Genomic DNA, 20,566 nt, shown 5'->3' on the forward strand with positions numbered 1-20,566 from the left:
ATAAGGGGGAGGAGCCAGTGTGTGGTGCTACAGGTCCACCATGTGCACTGTGGGCGGTCCTACATCTCTGCATGAACTGCATCTCCTTCGCTATGAAAGTTCAATTGAAATAGTTCAGTGCACAGCAGTGTTAGGACTTGCTGTAGTGCAGTTGGAGATGTTATAATCCAGGAATACAGATCCATTTTCACAGTCCTGCTGCTGCTAACAACATACACAAGGGAGTTATTACACATCTCTCCAGGGACACTGCATAATACAGAGCTATCACAGCACAGCACAACAGTATGAGGCCCCTCGTGCAATCCTGGAATATAAATCAATATTTCACAGTCCAGCTGCTACACATGATTACACATCTCTCCAGGCCCACAGGACACCCCCCCCCAGTACAATCCTGCAATATAAATCTATATTTCAATCCTGATGCTACTGACAACATACACAAAAGGCTGATTACACAGCTTTCCAAGGAACAATACCTACCACTAGCTGCAGAGAACACAGAGCACCCCTAGTGCAATCCTTTCACTTAACTCCATATTTCACAGCCCAGCCGCTACACATGATTACACATCTCTCCAAGGACATTGCATAGCAGTGTTAGGACACACACCCAGTGCAATCCTGGAAATATAAATCCTTTTTTCACAGTCCTGCTGCTACTATCAACATACATAAAAGTATGGTTATAACTTAAGTTGCTCTACGACGGATATTTTATAGAGATGTATACTATGTCCGGAGCAGAGACTTATATAGAGACCAGGATGGAGTAATATCTCCATGTAGCATTAACCCTATATACCCCTGGATCCCCCTATATATGATTTGGAGCTCCTTCCATTGTGATGTATGACACATTGTATAACCAGTACAAGACATTGATCAATCTGCATCACTCTCTGCCCTGACACAACCTCATAAAATATAGTTTATTGTCAAGGACCAAACGTGCGGCGGTCAGTAGCGCGATCCTGAGGAGAGGGTATTACAATCCTTGGAAGCCATACAGGAAAATCATCAATAATGCAGAGGCGACACAGTGAAGGTTTTCCAGTAAGTCGGGTGATGGACGGATATGACGGGTAATAATACTCCGCGGCCGCAATCTCCAGCACGTTAATAATTGTGTAAAATGTCCGGCGCTTCCCCTCTGCACGTGCTAAACGCTGCGCCCATGACTCATAGTAAAATACTAAAATTCCTTATTGTGGCGCAAAATGGATTTTTTATAAGGTATGTGTAAGCATAAATCATGTGCAGAATGTATATTTAATGGGCGGTATACACTGGACCCATGTCATAAATATATACTGTGTGATCCATCATGTACTGTACCAGACAGGCTGATGGAAGGGATCCGGGCACTGACATCTATTGGTCATCAGTGGTACTGCAATATTTCTTCTCAACCAGTCGAAATCCAGCCTGTGCTGTGCTTATAGGGAACCTGTCAGCAGTTTTAACAGTGTTATGTTTTGTCCGTGGAAAGCTCTGTAACAATACCTTTGTGTATGTAGTTAGTAGAAGGCGGACTGTGAAATATAGATTTATATTCCAGGATTATACAGTGGGTGTGTCCTCACACTGCTGTGCTCTATGCTCTCTGCAGACTGTGTTAGCAGATGTGGATTATAATATAGGCGTTTTTGGCGGTAGCCTGGGGCCCAAACCTTCTAAGGGGCTCATGGCCACCCAAACCACCCACCAAATGTTATACTGAGAAGGACCTTAACCCATGAAATCCTCATACATCTGTTCCTACTCTCAATATACACGTACACAAGAGCCATTTTGGGACCTTTGAAAGTCCTCCAAAGCTAGTGAAACCCAAAATTGAAAGCAGGAAGAAGGGATGCATCGTCCATTCTCCAATGATTCTAGTATCATATGTAGGAAGTGAATTTCAGACTTGCAGGGACTATAACATTCATACAGCCCTGGGCCCATGGAGGTCTTAATCCACCCCTTGTGTTATGTATTATCCCTATAGAAATGTGTGTATGTTTTTAGTAGCAGCAGAACTGTGGAATATGGAATTATATTCCAGGATTGTACAAGGGATGTGTCCTCACACTGCTGTGTTCTGTGCTCTCTGTAGACAGTGTTGGTCATTGTCCCTTGACAGATGTGTAATCAAACTTTTGTGTATTTTATTACTAGCAGGAGGACTGTGAGATATGGTCATACAGACCAGAATTGTACTGTACTGGGGATGTGTCCACACACTGCTGTGCTCTCTGCAATGAACTTCTTTATAACTGAATTCACTCTGCGGTGAGCTACAGCTGTAAAACTTTTACTAAGAGCAGAAAATACAGGATGTGGGGGCTGATCAATGCACAGAGCTAGGAGTGCAGCAGTGTGGGGACACTTGAAGAAGCTACAATCCTTGAATCCAGGGATGATACCAAACACTGTACCCCCAGCATAATCCTGGAATATAAATCCTTATATCACAGTCCTGCTGCTACTAACAGCATACACAAAGGTCTGAATTCTCATCTCTCCATACAATACATAACTCTGATAGAATTTCTTATAGGAGGAAAGTAGGGGGTGCACATACCATACATTGCATTGTGCACAGTGCTGGTGCCGTACTGGGCTCTCCACAGGAACTGGTCTACGGCTTTACACTTCTGTGGATCATCTGGGCCCAGGAGGTCTAGAAGTTTGAGGACGGCATTGATCCTCTGCAGACACAACACAAGGGACGGGCCGGAGGTCAGGTAGTCACAGTGGGTTTGGCAGAGATGCTTGTCCTGTGGGGATAGTGATAAGTCAAAGGGTCATAAAGTTTCATACATTTTTTGGTAATTACAAGTTTGGGAAAATAAAAATCTTTTTTTTTTTTTTTTTTTTTTTAAATAATAACAGCGCCACTCTTGCTTCACGGGCTATGCATGGTATTGCAGCTTGCCTATAGGCTGAATCTTATTATACAGTACTTGTTCACATTGGACAAAGCTGTAAAACCAGACATAGCCCCTTGATATTAAAGATGCTGGAAAACAGACACTTTAATCTTTTTTTACCTCAAAGATGAAATAAACCAACCACTTGATCAGCTGACACATATTCCTCCAAACTAGAGGATGCAGTGGGACTGTAACTACAAGCCTAACAATTCCTATCTTTAATATGACACCATGTTTATATGTGTCATAGAACCAAAGATAGGGGCGTCTGAAGTGACCCTATAAATAATAATTCCTTATTTATATAGCGCACACAGATTACGCAGCGCTGCACAAAGCATGCCAAATTGGTCCTTGTCCACATGGGGCTCACAATCTAACCAACCTACCAGTATGTTTTGGAGTGTGGGAGGAAACCGGAGGACCCAGAGGAAACCCACGCAGACACAGAGAGAACATATAAACTCTTTGCAGATGTTGACCTGGGTGGGACTTGACTCATCTCAGGCAAATATGACTCTTCTCCAGAGATGGTAAATTGGGGTAAGGATTCCAGATTATAAAGAGAAATTCTAGAAAAGGTAATTTCATATGTGACCTGAGGGGCTAGTAGTTTAATGGGGAAAAATCTGGTGACAGGTAACCAAGGATTGGGCATGCTGAAAGCCAACATGGTCGCTCATTGTATCTTCCAATAACTACTTGTCAGTAGTACTAGAGAATGAGTGAGTCTGAATGCTATAAAACCCCTCTTATGTAGAAACGTAGGTGATATCGTGGACTCCTCACCTCTACCTCCCCGGTGGGGATGACCTGTAATGAGTCTTCTGGGGTCAGGGTCACCATCTTCATTCCCACCAGGACAAACCTCTGCAGCACAATCTTGCGCAGGATCTTACCCAAGTTTCTGCTCCATGATCCGGGTTTAAGGAGGAGAAGCGTGAAGAGCGGAGGAGGACCTGGGGGTAGTGCGAGGACACAAGAAGCTTACTGTACACATCAAAGCGAGCGCGAGATGCGCCAATCTAATGCTGCCATAATGATTGTGGAGCCAAATGTAATTAGGCCACCGGCCCCAAGAGGCCAAACACAGAGAAATCCTGTCGCAGGATCCGTTTGTGTGTTGACGGCCTTAATCCAAATCTGATATTCAGCCAATTTCCCACCAGTCGTGTGGTTGTTGTTGTTGTTTTTCTCTCTCTAACCTGGAACTTACATTATTAGAGCAGCGACGCTGAACTACAGGATGTTATGAAAAACAGGCCGCCATTGTTCGGAGGACAATTGACCCCAAAAGTAAGTGAATAAACCAAATCTATGAGCAAGTAAACAAAAAAAAATTCAGTTTCAGTTGAAAATTGACTTAAGCGGGGGTGGGGCTTAGCTACAGCGGAGGAGGGATATTGTCTCATCTCTACTGCAGGCAGAATAATGGAAATGTCCAAGTCTTTGGTGGAGACTAAGGCGTAACATCCCGGGTCATAGATAGAGGGATGACAGTGGAGTTATTTAGCCTTAGTTTCTCCAATCAGGGTATGTCCCTTTAATCTATATCCGTAACCGTTCTACAAATCTAAAGATCACTAACATTTTTACAGATTGTTAGAATTTTTTCCTTTTATTCAGGACTTACCTGACAGCATGTAGGTGAATATGGAGTCGCTGTGTCCCTTGTGTTCTCCTCCGCCTGTCAGGGAGATAGGGATGTGATGTACATTAGGGTTGTATACAGAGGGAGTCACATGATGACTGCTGTCACCGGTTGTTACTAAAGCTGCTGCACGGTGAAGGTTTATGGGTGAAGAGCAAGGTTGCCTTGTTAAAGAGTACAAGGAATTGGACAAACTGCAGGCAACTTTGCCAGAGCTTAGAGACCAGGTACATTATTGCTCAGGCACCATGGGGGAAGGTGCCTTAACTATCTACATGGCATAGTCTAACACAGTTATAAGGCAAGGTGGCCCAGGCAGGGTGTCCGCTGGCATTACACCCTTCGTACTACAAAGATGTCCCGGCTGGAATCTATGTTTACAATTCCTGTGCAGCGCCTCCACAGGGGAAACAAAGAATTACACATTTCCTACTAAAATCAATGGGCTGTGAATGTAATACAGGACCGTCCAAGGTCCTTAACAAGTGACCGGTCAACTCAGAATTGGGTTTTCTGACCCAGTCTAACCCCTTCCATGGTGCGACCTCGGATACCCGCACTGTCACACTTACCTCGGGTCCCAGGAGGAGCGATATACTTCAGAACGGGTCGTCCTTGGGAATCTATGGAGTAGGATATTAACATAAGGGATGGGACAACTGAGGGCATCCTGCTAAAGTGCTACAAGCATTGTCCAATACAGACATCGATATGCAATAATGGCTGATAACAGAGAATTACAGATTTTCAGGGAAACCACCAGCACCCCCTCCACAAACCACACAAACTACCTTTTAGACATCTTTCACTGATGCCTCTACCTGTGGGATTAGAGACAGCATTCTCCTAAAAAAATACTTTATTGAAGCCCTCTGTTTTTAAAGTCCTGGAGCCGGGGATCTAGAGAATTTCTGAGAGAGGGGTGAATGAGGGGGTTGAGAGTGGCTGTGTGTGTGACTCAGCTCAGCTACATCATTGTGTGACTCTCTGAAAAGAAATCAGCTTCATTCCTCCCTCAGAAATTCTCTTCAGCAAGTCATATTCAGTCAGCATCTCTCTCAATTCCCTCATTCACCCCTCCCACAGGAATTCTCTCCAGCGAGTCATACACAGTTAGTTTATCTCTCAATTCCCTCATTCACCCTTTCTCAGGTATTCTCTTTAGCCAGGTTAGCAGTATCAACATACTAAGAGTAGCTTGACTATATGCTGGAGCTCCCTCGCCTCCATGAATGGATCTTTGGTAAAAGAGGGCATGAATAAAAGAAGAGGGGTGGCTCTAATGACTCCAATGGAATATGTATATAGACATCTGAAAGGTACTGTGTGTGGTTTGTGGGGGGGTCACCAGTGCTTGGTTACCTTTAAGAATACTGAAAGGAAGATACATCATCAATAGGGATACATATAGGAGTTTGATTACCAGAAACCAAGTCCTTCTCTGTGAAAAAGTGGACAGCTTGACGGAAAGCAACCTCAGGGGTGGCGGACATGATGACCTGGGCTTGTTGCTTTGCAGTTGCCGGAACAAGCTCCTTAATGGCATTTGCCAGGGTGGAGAAGGCTTGGACGCGGCGCAGGGCACACACTAGAGCCGGGCTAGATGCGAGCCGGTTCACACTCTCCTGCCAGGGATGTTCTCCCACCTCGTACGGGGTGACTGCTGTAGCCTGGACCCAACTCAGGGAAGGCATCCACTTCACACCCAGGAGCTCAAAGCCTTGAAATCCAGTTCCTGCAGGAAAAAAATGAACATTTTCCTTTAACGATGACTATTCTATAGAGGTCAGAGCTCTGTTGTGCTCATATAGAGCTCCACATCCTAAAACAAGCCGTAGAATTATACGGATAAAATCTTAAGTGCCTGCCGATGCCACTAGGGGGAGCTAAGTGCATACAGCCAATAAGGAACTCAGTACATTTCTAGAAGCAGCCATGTTTTTGTAATCCTATGTGGTCCCCCTAGGGGTGGCTTCTTACAAGAATTTATGATCCCCTATAAAAGCAGATTATGACTCCCTAAATGAAGACATTTCTGTGTGTGTTCATAACACCTACTCCTCATACAAGGTATTGGCCCCCTGAATAATTCACACTGATGGCACCTGACTACATAAACACAGAGACCCCAAACCCTGCAGAATAGCCCCCCTGCCCACTCGAGGAGAACTCTAATTCAGCACTTTTCTGCGACGCATTATTAAAAAGTCATTAGTCAGCATTTTTTAGCCTTTTTTTAAAATCTCCATTAATGTAGGGGCGGTGCACGTAGATGATGGCGCCGTTTAATTTTTAAAGAGTATTTGCCCTTTAATTAATAAAAAATAAAAGCAGCAAATATCAATAATTCATCTGTCCCCTTCTGCCAGTTGCTAAAACGCAGGATGGCGAGAAATGTATACAGTTCCGGGGGGCGGTGACCCATCTTTTCTGGACAGATACAGGATTTCGGCGAGGGTGGTGGTAACCCCTATGTGGATATGACTATGGTAGGATGTAGTGTGGCGGGTATGGCTGCTGCCTGGGGGGGTAGGGGGCTGTGAACATTCGGAGACCTTAGGCACTCCTTAATGGTTAAAATGTAAATGAGGGCCCCATCGCAGCAGTGACCCCATTACCCTGCCTCCGCTCTGGCTCCATCGGAAACAAATGACACACTCGCTCGGCCTGTACTAGACGACTCCAATGGGGAAGCCCTCGGATTCCTATTTACGGAACTGCCTAAAAATAGACGATTCTTAAATTTGGATGAGCTGGCAGCAAAAGCCTCGGGCGCTATGTGCCCATTAAGGAGGGCGAGCCCGGGGGGAGATGGGAGCAAATGTGGAAGCTGGGAAATCTGTAATGAGAAGGAAAATCCTTCATATCAATTGTCTCAGGCATCGGGGGAAGCACAATATATGTTTACTCCAGATGTCAGCGCAGAGATGTCTGAAGCGAGGGCTTAAAGGGAACCTGTATCCGGATTTCACACCCCGTCCCCTCAGATAAGGAATAAAATGTCCTTTCTAGAACTCCCTATTTTATGTGAAACCTCACCCGCTTACCTAAAACAAATCTCCTCAAATGTCATGCAGAGAAGAGTCATATTTTTCAGAGATAAGTTATGTTTAGAGACTGCATGGGAAAGTCACTTCAGACACCCCTTTGTTCGGGGGACCTAAAAACATTCTGCTGGTGCCTTTCAAAGAATCTCTTCTTTCAGATCACATGAGGAGTGTGGTTCTGTGATCTACCACAATCCTGATGCAATCTGAAAGATGATATTCTTATCTTTAATATGACACCGGCAGCATGTTTCTAGGTGCTATATAACCAAAGAAAGGGGCGTCTGATGTGACACTCCCCCTGATTTTGGAGGAGATTATTTTATAGGTAATGGGGGGAGATGTTACATAAAAAAGGGAATTCTAAAAAGGAAAATTCACCCCCGACCTGAGGGGGTTGGGAGGTTAATGGGGTAAAATTTGGTGACAGGTTCCCTTTAAAGGGATGTGAAGGCCATAATGAATATATACTCTATTCTATGTCTTATCTGAAGCAGATCACACACTATCCATGACAATGAGTCTACAAAATTTCATTTTGCAGCAGGCTGTAAAGTGAGATGCTGTCGTTTAGGCCACTAGATGGAGGCAGATGCAAAAAGTTGTTTTTTAATAGGTTATTATTTATAAAGACACATGATATTATATAGATAGATAGACACAAGGCCTAGTCACTATGCCTGCTTGCTGTAATTGAATGAGAACCATACACACATGGAGGTTCGTTACAGTGTATCAGAACTCACTAAATGGTCCAATTTACCAATTCCGTTTTATTCATACGTATTATTTATCATTAGAATTTCTGAAGTTATAATCTACAGAGTGGGGGAATCCTCTAGTATTAGGGGCACTGTAAGAGGGGCTCATGTAGAAGACACAGAACACAGGAGCATCTGCACCATAGCCAGATGTGTCTGTGTCTGCAGAAATCTGGCAGTGTAGAAGCTGATCAGTGTTCACCTCCAGTCCTGTGTCCCTGGGGACCTGACTATATAATATTGTAGTGTCGGAGCGCGGCGCGGCTCTTACTTCTGTTTGGGAGCAGAGAAGTGGTGCGGGCTCTTTGCAAGGCGCAGGTGCTTTCAGTGATCTTTTTGCAAGGATCTGCAGAGCATTGCACCGCAGAACTGACATGCATGATAAGAGCTTTCACACTTATCGGCATGGATTGTGCACATTTAAACCTACAGTCTCAAGGTCGTAACGTCTTAAAGGGCATCTACCACCAGGATGAAGGACTGAATTGAATTGAGCCTGAGGGGCTCCAAAGGTGTTCATGGAGCCTGGAGCCCTTCAGGCTCATTTGCATACAGTCTTTCATTCTGGTGGTAGATGCCCTTTAAAGGCGCAGATCAAAGTTGCTGCTGTGGGTTCCGGTTAACTAAACCGAGGTGAGGAGCTTTTCCTGATCCTGACACTCTCAGCTCTGCTACATCTGCTTACATCCAACAGCAGGTACTGCGAAGCATAGATCCAATCATGCGGACCTATGAGTAGATGTGTCGCATTGTGGGTAATTTTTGACTCTCATTCCAATTAACAAACTATGATGGAATCAGCAGAGGTCTTATCTCACATGTGGGTTGCACCGCTCCCGTCTATCTTTACAGCCCCCCAATTTTTGCAAAAGCTAGGGGTCTCAGAAGTCCCACAATTATCGCCTATCCTATGGATAAGTATCCATAATTGCACAACCCCTTTAAGATTGGAGAGATTACAATATATATATATATTAGTCAGCATTTCCTACCTCTTCTAGCATTCTATGACTGATACATAATGCTGACCGTCTGCATCAGGTTGTAACCACTAGAGAAAGATCAGTATCCGGCTCCCAATCACGTACACCAAATATGTGCACAGCTATTAACATATCGCCCCCTAGTGGTGCCAAAAACTAGCTGAGATTTTTAAAATTGTGGTATGTAGGGAAGAAGTACACCAGGACCTTATGGAATATATCTGGAAACTCATCCAAATGCCTCCTCCTCCTGTATACTACATTACATGGACAGTGTCCCTTTAAATGCTCTGCTGATCCCGGAGCAGTCATTCTACACAGATCATATCTAGGAGATATATTTATATCAGGAAATGGCAGACTTGTCTGATTCCCAGAGATGACAAATTACTTGTGTCCGTCTGGCAAGGACATCTGTGATGGGAACAAACTTTTTTTTTTATTTTGGGTTGTTTAAAAGCAAAGCCGTGTCCAAGGTTATGACTGTATTTATGACGGCAGCGGAGGACACTGAAAAGTAAGAATCTACAGATTTTGTGTTAATTGAAGCAGGTTCTCTCCCCTTTTCAAGGGGTTGTATAGACTTTTTTGTCATATCTGATAATACAGCAGCCCTCTTGTTTGTGCACTACCCATGAGCTGGACCCCACCAATGTAAATTTAGATGGGTTTAACACATGTTGGGAGATTTTGATGCAGAAATTTTGGCAATTGTAAATCAGGACCATTTGTGGCAGTAATAAAGGGATTTCTGTGCCCCCAATTAAGATTAATGGCACAGTCCCAGAAATATCTACACTAAAATCTACTGCATGTAAATGTAATCTTAAAGGGGTTGTTCTAAAGGTACAGTTTAGGGGCTAAAATAGTGATTGCTGGGGGTCCGTCTGCAAGGACCCTCACTGATCACAAGAATGATGACTTTGCATGCACCCCCTGACACCCTCCATTCACTATCTATGGGACTGCATACTATCACCAGCCCTGCCACAGAGAATGACTGCAGTGGTAGTGTGAATACTCGACCTGCCGCTCCATTAATTCAGGGAAACAGGAGTCCAATTATAATGATCGTGGGGGGGATATAGCATTCAGACCCCTACCGATCAGCATGTAATCCCCTATCCTGTGTACAGAGGATAAAATGTAATCTTTGGACATCCCCTCTAAGATCTTACAGTTCCAGATCTCTATACTTATGTTTATATCACTGCCACAGAAATAATAAGGACATTGATATGAGACTCAGTCCCATTCATTCGGTTAGACCCAGATCCAGCTATAAAGGGTTATTCCAATCTTGCATATGTGTAATCGGTGGGGGTTCGACTTTAAGGACCAACCCAGAGGATATCATTCTCTGCACCATTCACTTATACGGAGATGTGCTGCAGTTCCTCTGCACGGTAGGCGGCCCGGGGGCAAGGGAATACTGAGAAGTGTTGAATTAGCCCTGCAGCCCCTTCATTCTCTGCATAGGATGGGTTCCCAGAGTCCTGACCCCCATCAATCATATGTGATAGCATTTCCTAACAGCATGCAATAAATATGTTCAGCCAATATATAGAATGATTTGCCATCTCATCCTACCGATGATACTATGGGCTATGAATGTGATATACAGGTCACACAGAGGAGAATGTATTATATGTCAAGTGCCTGGCGCCACCTAGTGGAATATCAGCCAAGTGATAAACTGTATCCATTTAATGGTAGGGAGAATATTACATTATCACCCATCATGATATTGATTACTCTATGGATCAGTAAACCTCCGGGCTGACCTGCAACCGGAGAGGGAGGGAGGAAGAAATACAATACCATCCATCCTCCAAAGACAAGTCGTGTTATGGGCTAAGGAGACGGCGGGAGGAAGAAATCTATTGCCTAGTTGTTGAGCGGAGGCAAAGTAATATGGGAGAATTGGATTGTAATGACACAGGAGTCCTGTAAATGTAAAATATGTTACAGCCGAGCCGATAAGTCAATGCTTGGAATAACAGCTCAGCTCCTGAACGGACAAGGGGATGGGGTGGATATAGGATTGACCATTGCATGTGTAGCATCACCCATGATCACCAAAGGCGCGGACCTAAGGGATCTTCATATCATATTTGGAAGCTTACCTGTTACCGTCTCTTGTATTTTAGGCTTTGGTCTAAGGATCTGACGGAGGAAGCACCCGGCTTTCTGCAGGGCCTGTCGGCCGCTTATAGTCAGGACTACCACTTGCTCGAGTTCGGGGTCAAAGCTGAAAGGTTGTCTGGACTGCATGTGCCACACGGTGCTGGAGTCTGGCACCGAGTGCAAGCTGCCGCCTGCCGGAGACACAGAGATAGTGATGTAACCATTGTACATATACTGTCCACATTGTACAGACAATGGCCCACGTTTATCAAAAATGGTGCAGTTTGCGACAGATTTCTGAATGGAGGCGTGCGTTCTTCATGAATCTGGCGTCCCCTGTACTGCACCAAGGTTTTTTTGGTGCTCCTTTAACATGGGGCGACACAATTCTGTCCAACATTGCATGATAAATGTGTTGCACGGTCCGACTGCGTGCAGAATAGTGCAGCCTTCTTACATACCCTTTCAAGCAGTCTGCACTGAAAGGAATGTGCAAAAGTAAAAAATCTGGGCCAATGACTGCAGCAGGAGGAGACCTGCTGTGATGACCTTGTGGAAGGCAGTGACCTGTCCACCTGTCATTCAGTGAAGCCAGGGATGTACATAACTGCAGATAGATCTTTGATGCAGCTGGAAATGTCTGTACCATGTTTCCTTACATCCCAAACTCTTTCTGACCTGACCTTTGTCCTTATTCAGGTGGAGGATCCAGCAGGCTTCTAACCCTAAAATACTGTGCACCACATACTGAACGTGTATGTCTCCATACCTCTGCCTTCCCTCTCCTCTCACACCATAAAGTTTTACAACCACAAAGCCAAATTTAAACTGCAGCTGCATCCCCCTCCTCTCCCTCCCATAACCCTACAGCAATCATCTGGAAATAGAAGTATGTTTACCCAGACTTTGTAGCAGGCTGTCAGAATAAGACACCACATGAAAACACATATTGTGATCAAGATGCTCAGGATGGAGAAGGTTGGAGCGGATTAGACCAAGGAGACCCTGCTCAGCCAGGTCATTCATCAATCCTGAAAGAGAGTAATAATATGTTAGGTGGTGAATGTGTCTCAGCTATAGGCCGCTCTCTTACAGAAGGCTTGTTGTATTGTTTTCTGTATACAGCACCTATGTGAAAGCTATGTCTTAAAGGGGTGTTGTCATTACAGAAATGTATTTCATGTCCTTGAATAGAAAATAAATGTGTGATCACAAATGGTCCGGCTATCAGCAATATATTAGACCACAAGTCTCCCTGAGATGCCCTATACTGCATAGGACTCCATTTTGCTGAATGCCGAGGGTCCAATCCCTTGGTATCAGACATTCATCTCCCCTATGAATAGGGGATATATGACAATAATGTAACGTCCCCTTTAAGAAGCAAAAGAGAGATTAACATTGACTTCACTAAAACTCAGAGTTACTCCTTTGCCTTTGCCCTCCTTCTGTTATCAGGTAAGCAGAAGAATATATAGGGAGTTTTAGTAGTTTACTGCAGGGTCAGACTATATAGTGCTTGGTTGTAGTCTGTTACCATAGAGACACATAGTTTGGCTTAGGAAATGTAGACACCAAAAGACACATTTTTTACTTCTTCATTTTGGTGAACTGAAGGTGAAACCTTTGCAAAAGTGATCAGGAACAAGAAGTAAGGGCTGGTCGCCAACCAATATGGCCGCTCATTCTTGTTTTCCTTTCTAAAACAACTACAAACATCTAGGTATATTGTGAACTATGGACATCACCTTGGAGGAGCGCTGGGGTATTACGTGCTGCGTTCTCCTTCCTGAGGAGGAGCAGTAAGCAGTGGAGATGCGATTTAGTAACCGACACGTTCAACTTCTCCTCTGGATGGGTGGATGGTTTAATGGAGCAGAAGATAGGCACCTGCAATAAAAGGAGAATAAGATGAGTAACATGAGATGTGAGTATGCCATCACTTCCTCATTGGCAACTACAAGTCCCACCAATTGTCAGAATAATTGGCTACAGTACTAGGTAAGCTAAGCAGATCCTTTACTGAGCACTGGGTTTCCAAAAGTCTGTCCCATACAGATAGAAATGTTATGGGGTATCCTAGTAATACTCCATAACATTATAAAATGGCAAACCCCCTATAAGCTCCAAATCTGCTACAAAAGAGGGACAATATTTGGCAATTCGGAATGCTATACCTGGGCAGCAGACATGTTCAACAAGGCTCCATGTTTAGCAGAGAGACGAAGGCGGCGGATACCATGAATGGCGAATCCTCGCTGGCAGCAAGTGTCAATCACATCACCATAGGCACATGGCGGGACAATAGGAGAGACCACCAGGAAGACATCACCTGGAGGGAGCCAGAAAATATATATATAACATAATCAAGACACATCAGTTATGGGACAGATGAAACCTTAAGGGCCTACATAAAAGGGGCTCCCAATAATCGGAATATTATCCCCTATCCTATAACAAGTAAACATGGCACAGCCCCTTAAAGTGTTTCATATCAACGCATTGGGGCTCATTTACTTACTTAAGCAGTCCAGTCGCGATCCTGCGTTGCGTTTTCCGATGAGGATTCGGGTTCTGCCGGGATTCACTAAGGTCGTGCGGCCGATATCCAGTAGGTGGTCCGCTGGAGTTCACCATCTTGTCGGTGCATGTAAGTGCTGATCTTGCGACACATTTCGTTTTGTAAATTCCGCGTTTTTTCAGAATCTGTCGGGTTGTCCGACGGCCACGCCCCCCATTTCTGTTGCATGAAAGCCAGTGCCGAAATCCGAAAATTCGGGTAACCCGACGGAAATGCAGACGCAGAGCCCTTAGTAAATGAGCCCCATTGTGTTACCATGCACTGTGACACATCAGATTTTCTCTGCACTTATGTATTTCTATCGCTGCTTTTAAAGTGTCATCTATCCAATAAAGCTTGAAGCCGACATTTTAAGGTAGGTGAAGTCCTGACCATTTTCCTGCTGTTTGAGGATCCTTCCACAAGGCCGTGCACCCAGGAGGTGAGCCAATACTTATTTCAATCACTATTGTGTTACTCACCCCTAGTGGTCGCTGTCAGCAGAGCAGGTGGACGGCACTCGCTTCCCGCTGAGCTCCAAGATCTAGTTTTAAAAATTAAAAAAAGGAGCAAATTACAAAAAAATGTATATAATACATTTTGAAATAGATAAATGCAAACGTGGCCCTTATTACCTGGGTGACGCGTTCCGTCCCGGTGTATTAGGGACTCTAGTACTGACTACACCACTGCTGGGTATTCTACCCCCGAACCACAGACTGAGGTCCTTCAATATGCTGCCTGAGGTGCGGGAATAATGCAGGAGCGGAGATTCTCTTGTGAGGCCATAAAGGGCGCTCAGCGAGTTCTGATCCGTCTGACGGGCAAGCTGTGGATCGCAAGGACCTGCTATACTTTCCCAAATCCTGCCTGCATGAGACCCTCGCAGCGCCATAGCGAGGATGGGCAGCCTTCTCACAACGCTTCCAGCATAGGAGGGGGGGACTGTAGCTGGAAACAGAGGGTTAAACCTATAAACACAACATATATGACCGTGGCCCCCATCCTGGTGATTAGCGGGTGCTCGTACCAAACATGACTTCATGCTCAGCCACATACTTACATATGTTGTGAGGAAGAGCAGAGGCTTCTGGGTAAAGCAATCTCACTCCACATATATCCAGCCCCCCCGTGAGGATAAGGTGTAAGGCGTGGTAAAAAGCAACAGAATTGCGCAGAAGTGTACCGTACATGATGACTGGAACAACCTGAGGAGAAAGGAAGGATAAATGAATCCTGAGAGGGTCCTATGAATGGTACAACTCACGCCTGGGAAAGATGGGTGACAACTAGTAACAGAAGTAATAGCAATGGGTTGTCACACAACTTTCCAAGAGTCTCGATAAGTGTGATGAACCAGTTAGGGGTCCCCTGTGATAATGGCGGCCACATAAGTATAATTGAAGAGATATTTCATCTATATGTTTAGTTCATCAATTTCAGAATATCAGAGGTATGACTCTTGACATTCGCCCCTTTAATTCTACGTTCTTTTTCCAACGCGTACCCCCAGGGGGGTAACTAGGAGAGACAGGGCCCCCTACTCCCTTAAAAAATATATATATTTGTTAACTCACATACAAACATTTATATACTTGTGTGTCAGTTTGGAAGCCAGGACACCCAGACACTGCGGGACCCATAGCAGCTGCTATGGCTGTTACCCCTGTAGTTACCCCCCTGCTTACCTCAATTTCACCATCTAAGGAGAATTCTGGGGCCAGAGAGCTCAGCTTCTCCTCAGTTTCCAGCGTTTGCCAGAAGAATCCAGAGGGAGAGGAGAATACTTTTTCTACGGCCTGATAAGGGGTCAAAATGTGATGAGATCACTGCACAAAACCAGACAATCTTATAACTGTAATCATACAAATAATATTTAGTAATCTCCATACAGCCACCTCTAGAGGGAGCTATAGGGAATGTGGGGATTTACTTACCTGGGGGTCAGGGTTCACTGACACAATATTGTTTAATTTCACACCCGGGACCTCCAGGTTTAGCGGGAATAGTTCCCCCTGCAGCTGTTGTATAACACTATCTCTCCAGGGGGTGACGCTCTGCAGGGTGTGATGTGACAGGAACAGAGACACTTGTCGGTAAAAATCAGATGTCCCACGAAAGTCTTCTTTACCCTGCGACAGTGCGCGAAAAAACAAACCACAGTTTGGTTAAATTAACATACATGAAAAATCACAACTACAACCCCCATTATGCACATTCAGCTGCGGGCATCGTGAAGCCCAAATGTCATTTGACATTTCCCGGAGGAGCAACAGAGGAACAAGGCAGCACAGTTAAAATTGACATGCAGGGACGTCACTATGTCACCAACAATCCTCCCACCTTGTGCCTTCTCATCTTGGTACTTTTAGGGGCTGGCAATTCACTTGGCGAGACACAGGCATATACTGCCAATCCTTCCTCCCGCCACATCTGTTGTAGTCCTAGTACTTGGAAAGGGGCATCTCCCTCATAGTCGGGATGTAAAGAAGCAACCTAAGACATAGGACAATGTAGGATGATGATACTGGATGAAGGATGAGGAGGGGGGGGGGGCAGTGATATCCTCACCATGGAGAGAAGCCAGACAAGTAGAGCGTTGTACACATTGGCAGGTGAGGACAGCACTGAGCGGCCCATCTGGTGTCCTGGCATCAGAACCTGCCCGCAGCTGGACAGCCAGACAGTGACGAGTAACAGCTCTGCCCCGCTCCGGGCCGGCAGGGTATCTATCTCCGGGCTGTACGACGCTTCCTGTAAAGTAGAAACATTGCCATGACTGCTGCCACTGTACTGGATCCCTGCAACTGTATAAAAGAGGTGTTCCCATCTCAAAAAGGTGAGGGTATGATATTACGTATGAAGCGTGGGGGTCCGACTACTGGTCTGTTATAATAAGAATAAAGGGTCTACATGATGCGGTTGTGCTGCCGCCTACTTGCTGATTTGTCCTGCACAGCGGCGCCACCTGCCGCATCACAGTCACACTTAAAGGGAACCTGTCACCAGGGATCTCATCTCAAGACATATTGTAAAAGCCCATGACACCTGCAGTGCAAAAATGTCTCTCTGCCTTTTCTAAGCATTTGCATTACAATAGAATTGTGTTTTATAACTTAGCAATACAGAATCCTCTGTGTAGTCCCAGGGGTTGGGCTTCGGTTTGAATGCATTTCAAAAAACAACATGTGACTTGTCTGAGCTGCAGGCTGTCTCCATCTTTTTGCTCCTGTAAAACTCTATCCCTCCCCACTGATGTCAGGCTGACCAGGCTGTGACCTCTGAGAAGGAGCAGGAGGTGGAGCTAGACAGGAGCACAAAGGTGGGGGCCAAGCTCTGAGCAGGGAGTAACACAGACAAGCCACATGTTGTTTTTTGAAATGCATCCAAACCAAAAGTCCAGCCCTTGTGACTACCCCAGGATTTTGTCAGGATGCAGGTGTAAGCTATAACACACAATTACATTCACCGGCCACTTTATTAGGTACACCATGCTAGTAACCGGTTGGACCCCCTTTTGCCTTCAGAACTGCCTCAATTCTTCGTTGCATAGATTCAACAAGGTGCTGGAAGCTCCTCAGAGATTTTGGTCCATATTTGGTCCATATTGACATGATGGCATCACACAGTTGCCGCAGATTTGTCGGCTGCACATCCATGATGCGAATCTCCCGTTCCACCACATCCCAAAGATGCTCTATTGGATTGAGATCTGGTGACTGTGGAGGCCATTTGAGTCCAGTGACCTCATTGTCATGTTCAAGAAACCAGTCTGAGATGCTTCCAGCTTTATGACATGGCGCATTATCCTGCTGAAAGTAGCCATCAGATGTTACAGGGTACATTGTGCTCATAAAGGGATGGACATGGGCAGCAACAATACTCAGGTAGGCTGTGGCGTTGTACCAAGGGGCCCAAAGAGTGCCAAGAAAATATTCCCCACACCATGACACCACCACCACCAGCCTGAACCGTTGATACAAGGCAGGATGGATCCATGCTTTCATGTTGTTGACGCCAAATTCTGACCCTACCATCCGAATGTCGCAGCAGAAATCGAGACTCATCAGACCAGGCAACGTTTTTCCAATCTTCTACTGTCCAATTTCGATGAGCTTGTGCAAATTGTAGCCTCAGTTTCCTGTTCTTAGCTGAAAGGAGTGGCACCCGGTGTGGTCTTCTGCTGCTGTAGCCCATCTGCCTCAAAGTTCGACGTACTGTGCGTTCAGAGATGCTCTTCTGCCTACCTTGGTTGTAACGGGTGGCGATTTGAGTCACTGTTGCCTTTCTATCAGCTCAAACCAGTCTGCCCATTCTCCTCTGACCTCTGGCATCAACAAGGCATTTCCGCCCACAGAACTGCCGCTCACTGGATGTTTTTTCTTTTTCGGGCCATTCTCTGTAAACCCTAGAGATGGTTGTGCGTGAAAATCCCAGTAGATCAGCAGTTTCTGAAATACTCAGACCAGCCCTTCTGGCACCAACAACCATGCCACGTTCAAAGGCCTCAAATCACCTTTCTTCCCCATACTGATGCTCGGGAGAACTGCAGGAGATTGTCTTGACCATGTCTACATGCCTAAATGCACTGAGTTGCCGCCATTTGATTGGCTGATTAGAAACTAAGTGTTAACGAGCAATTGGACAGGTGTACCTAATAAAGTGGCCGGTGAGTGTATATTGTAATGTAAATGCTTACAAAAGACAGAAAGACATATTTGCACTGCAGCTGTAATGACCTTCTGCAACCTGTCTTTAGTGAAAATGAGGTCCCTGGTGACAGGTCCCTTTAAAGGGTTTCTCCAGAGGCCGAAAAACATGGCTGCTTTCTTCCAAAAACAGCACCAGCCTTGGCCCTGGTTTGTGCCTGTATTAGAGCTCAGTTGTATAGAGATGAATAGAGCCAAGTTGGAAAAGAAAGCAGCCATGTTTTCTGGACAACCCTTATAAAGGTAAAGGTTGATCAGGATTAACATAGGAAACAGTCAGAAGTCCGGCGCCATTCTCTCCAGCTGACCCTGTGGATACTGGATTTTTGGCCTTTATGTTGATTCCAGCACTGGAGGCAGCCAGAATTAGATAATTGATGGGTCCCCAAGCCCTGATTGATGACATATCCTACTAATAGGTAACACAAACATAAAAGACCCTCCTTTATACCGGACGGCTGCTATTGGACTTTTTACGTCGTTTTTGAAGAAGCTAAAGTGGGGAGGGGACTGGTGATCAGGGACAACTACCCTCTTCCAGCACCATCTTACATCATGAGTTACGGGTCTTACCCTGTGGAATAGCAGTGGTGTCTGCTCTGCCATGGGCTGCCCCCCGCTCACAGAGCTCCGAGGCCTCATCCCCTCCAGCTGGCTCTGCATGTTCTGTCTGCTTCTCTTCTCCCTCTCATGCTTTTCTCTCCGGGATTGCTCCTCTGTGCTGCTGTGACACAAAACAACAACATTTACACCACAATTCTTTACATTCACCGTAATCTTGGTATCTCCATATAAACCGCTAAACAAAGTTTCTTCCTTATTATGGGACTGGCTGCTCCATGGCATGATGCAGCCACATGTCTGTACATAAACTAATATAAGTATCAATGTAATATATTCTACAGAAGAAGAAAAATCCAATCAGGCTGTTCGGCTCTTTCCTGCGCAGAGTCTATGGAGAGGGGAGGGTGATGGTACAGAGACACAAACTAAGAAGTTTAGCAGAGCTAAGAAACTGCAATCTATTAAATCCAGCAAGATAATGCTGGCAATGAATGACATACTAGGGGCAGCAGCCTCACCCTTCCCGCTCTGTAGACTTAGGTGTACAAGGCTGATATGGGCGCTGTTAAAGATTAACAGAAGGAGGAAAACAGGCTAAGAATTTTTTAATAAGATTTATTAGAGAATTTCCAACATTCACCAGTATTAGTCATTCATACAAACTGGAGTTGCCCTTTAAAGGGCATCTACCACCAGGATGAAGGACTGCATGCAAATGAGCCTGAGGGGCTCCAGGCTCCATGGAAGATCATCACCCCTGACACCTTACCTGTGAACTTCCTGTGTTTTTATGGGTTCCTTATCCTTCTTACTTGGGTGTTCTTCTCTAGCATCTCCTTCTTTTAAGCTGACGTCCAGCTCCAGCACTACCTCCTTCTCCTGAGTGACATCAGAGGGGACGTTCAGTGTCTGGTCACTCCGGGTTCTGATCTTTTTGGGGGGTTGTGAAATGTCAGGCAGCTGAGCGTTACGGTGTGGAGATGGTGAAGGAGGACCCGTCTTGTGGTTACGTAGTTGTCGCAGCAGTGCGCTTTTCCCGGTGTGTATTGGCCTGCAGGATAATGGTCACAATGTAAAGTGCATTTTACAATTACAATGACAGGACATTCAAGTTTTTCTGAACTCTACAGCATGACATCGCAGATGCGTTACCCTCGTGATCCCTGACCTGTGAATGACAGTCAGGCTGCTGCTGCGGTGGCCATGCTCGGACATAACCACAGGCATTTCAAGTCTTAGA

General features: G+C 45.3%; 1 protein-coding gene across 6 annotated transcripts in view; it reads right to left on the minus strand.

The window, feature by feature from the left end:
• The window catches only part of LOC140074871 (dynein axonemal assembly factor 8-like), a 48,833-nt gene that overhangs the window by 14,290 nt on the left and 13,977 nt on the right, over positions 1–20,566 (minus strand). For 5 of the 6 annotated variants that reach the window (XM_072120128.1, XM_072120133.1, XM_072120129.1 and 2 more), the window contains 18 exons: positions 20,096–20,377; positions 19,336–19,486; positions 16,625–16,807; positions 16,397–16,549; positions 15,991–16,185; positions 15,742–15,852; positions 15,117–15,261; positions 14,689–15,004; positions 14,536–14,597; positions 13,671–13,825; positions 13,242–13,383; positions 12,393–12,524; positions 11,493–11,684; positions 5,999–6,310; positions 5,148–5,198; positions 4,558–4,611; positions 3,714–3,883; positions 2,573–2,768 (listed from right to left, as the gene is read on the minus strand). In XM_072120128.1, coding sequence (XP_071976229.1) covers positions 2,573–2,768; positions 3,714–3,883; positions 4,558–4,611; positions 5,148–5,198; positions 5,999–6,310; positions 11,493–11,684; positions 12,393–12,524; positions 13,242–13,383; positions 13,671–13,825; positions 14,536–14,597; positions 14,689–15,004; positions 15,117–15,261; positions 15,742–15,852; positions 15,991–16,185; positions 16,397–16,549; positions 16,625–16,807; positions 19,336–19,486; positions 20,096–20,377 — 3,002 coding nt within the window. The remainder of the gene's footprint in view (positions 1–2,572; positions 2,769–3,713; positions 3,884–4,557; positions 4,612–5,147; positions 5,199–5,998; positions 6,311–11,492; positions 11,685–12,392; positions 12,525–13,241; positions 13,384–13,670; positions 13,826–14,535; positions 14,598–14,688; positions 15,005–15,116; positions 15,262–15,741; positions 15,853–15,990; positions 16,186–16,396; positions 16,550–16,624; positions 16,808–19,335; positions 19,487–20,095; positions 20,378–20,566) is intronic. The other variant, XM_072120130.1, reaches the window with a different exon arrangement.

This window comes from Engystomops pustulosus, chromosome 8, assembly GCF_040894005.1.
Source record: "Engystomops pustulosus chromosome 8, aEngPut4.maternal, whole genome shotgun sequence".
NCBI classification, from domain to species: Eukaryota; Metazoa; Chordata; class Amphibia; order Anura; family Leptodactylidae; genus Engystomops; species Engystomops pustulosus.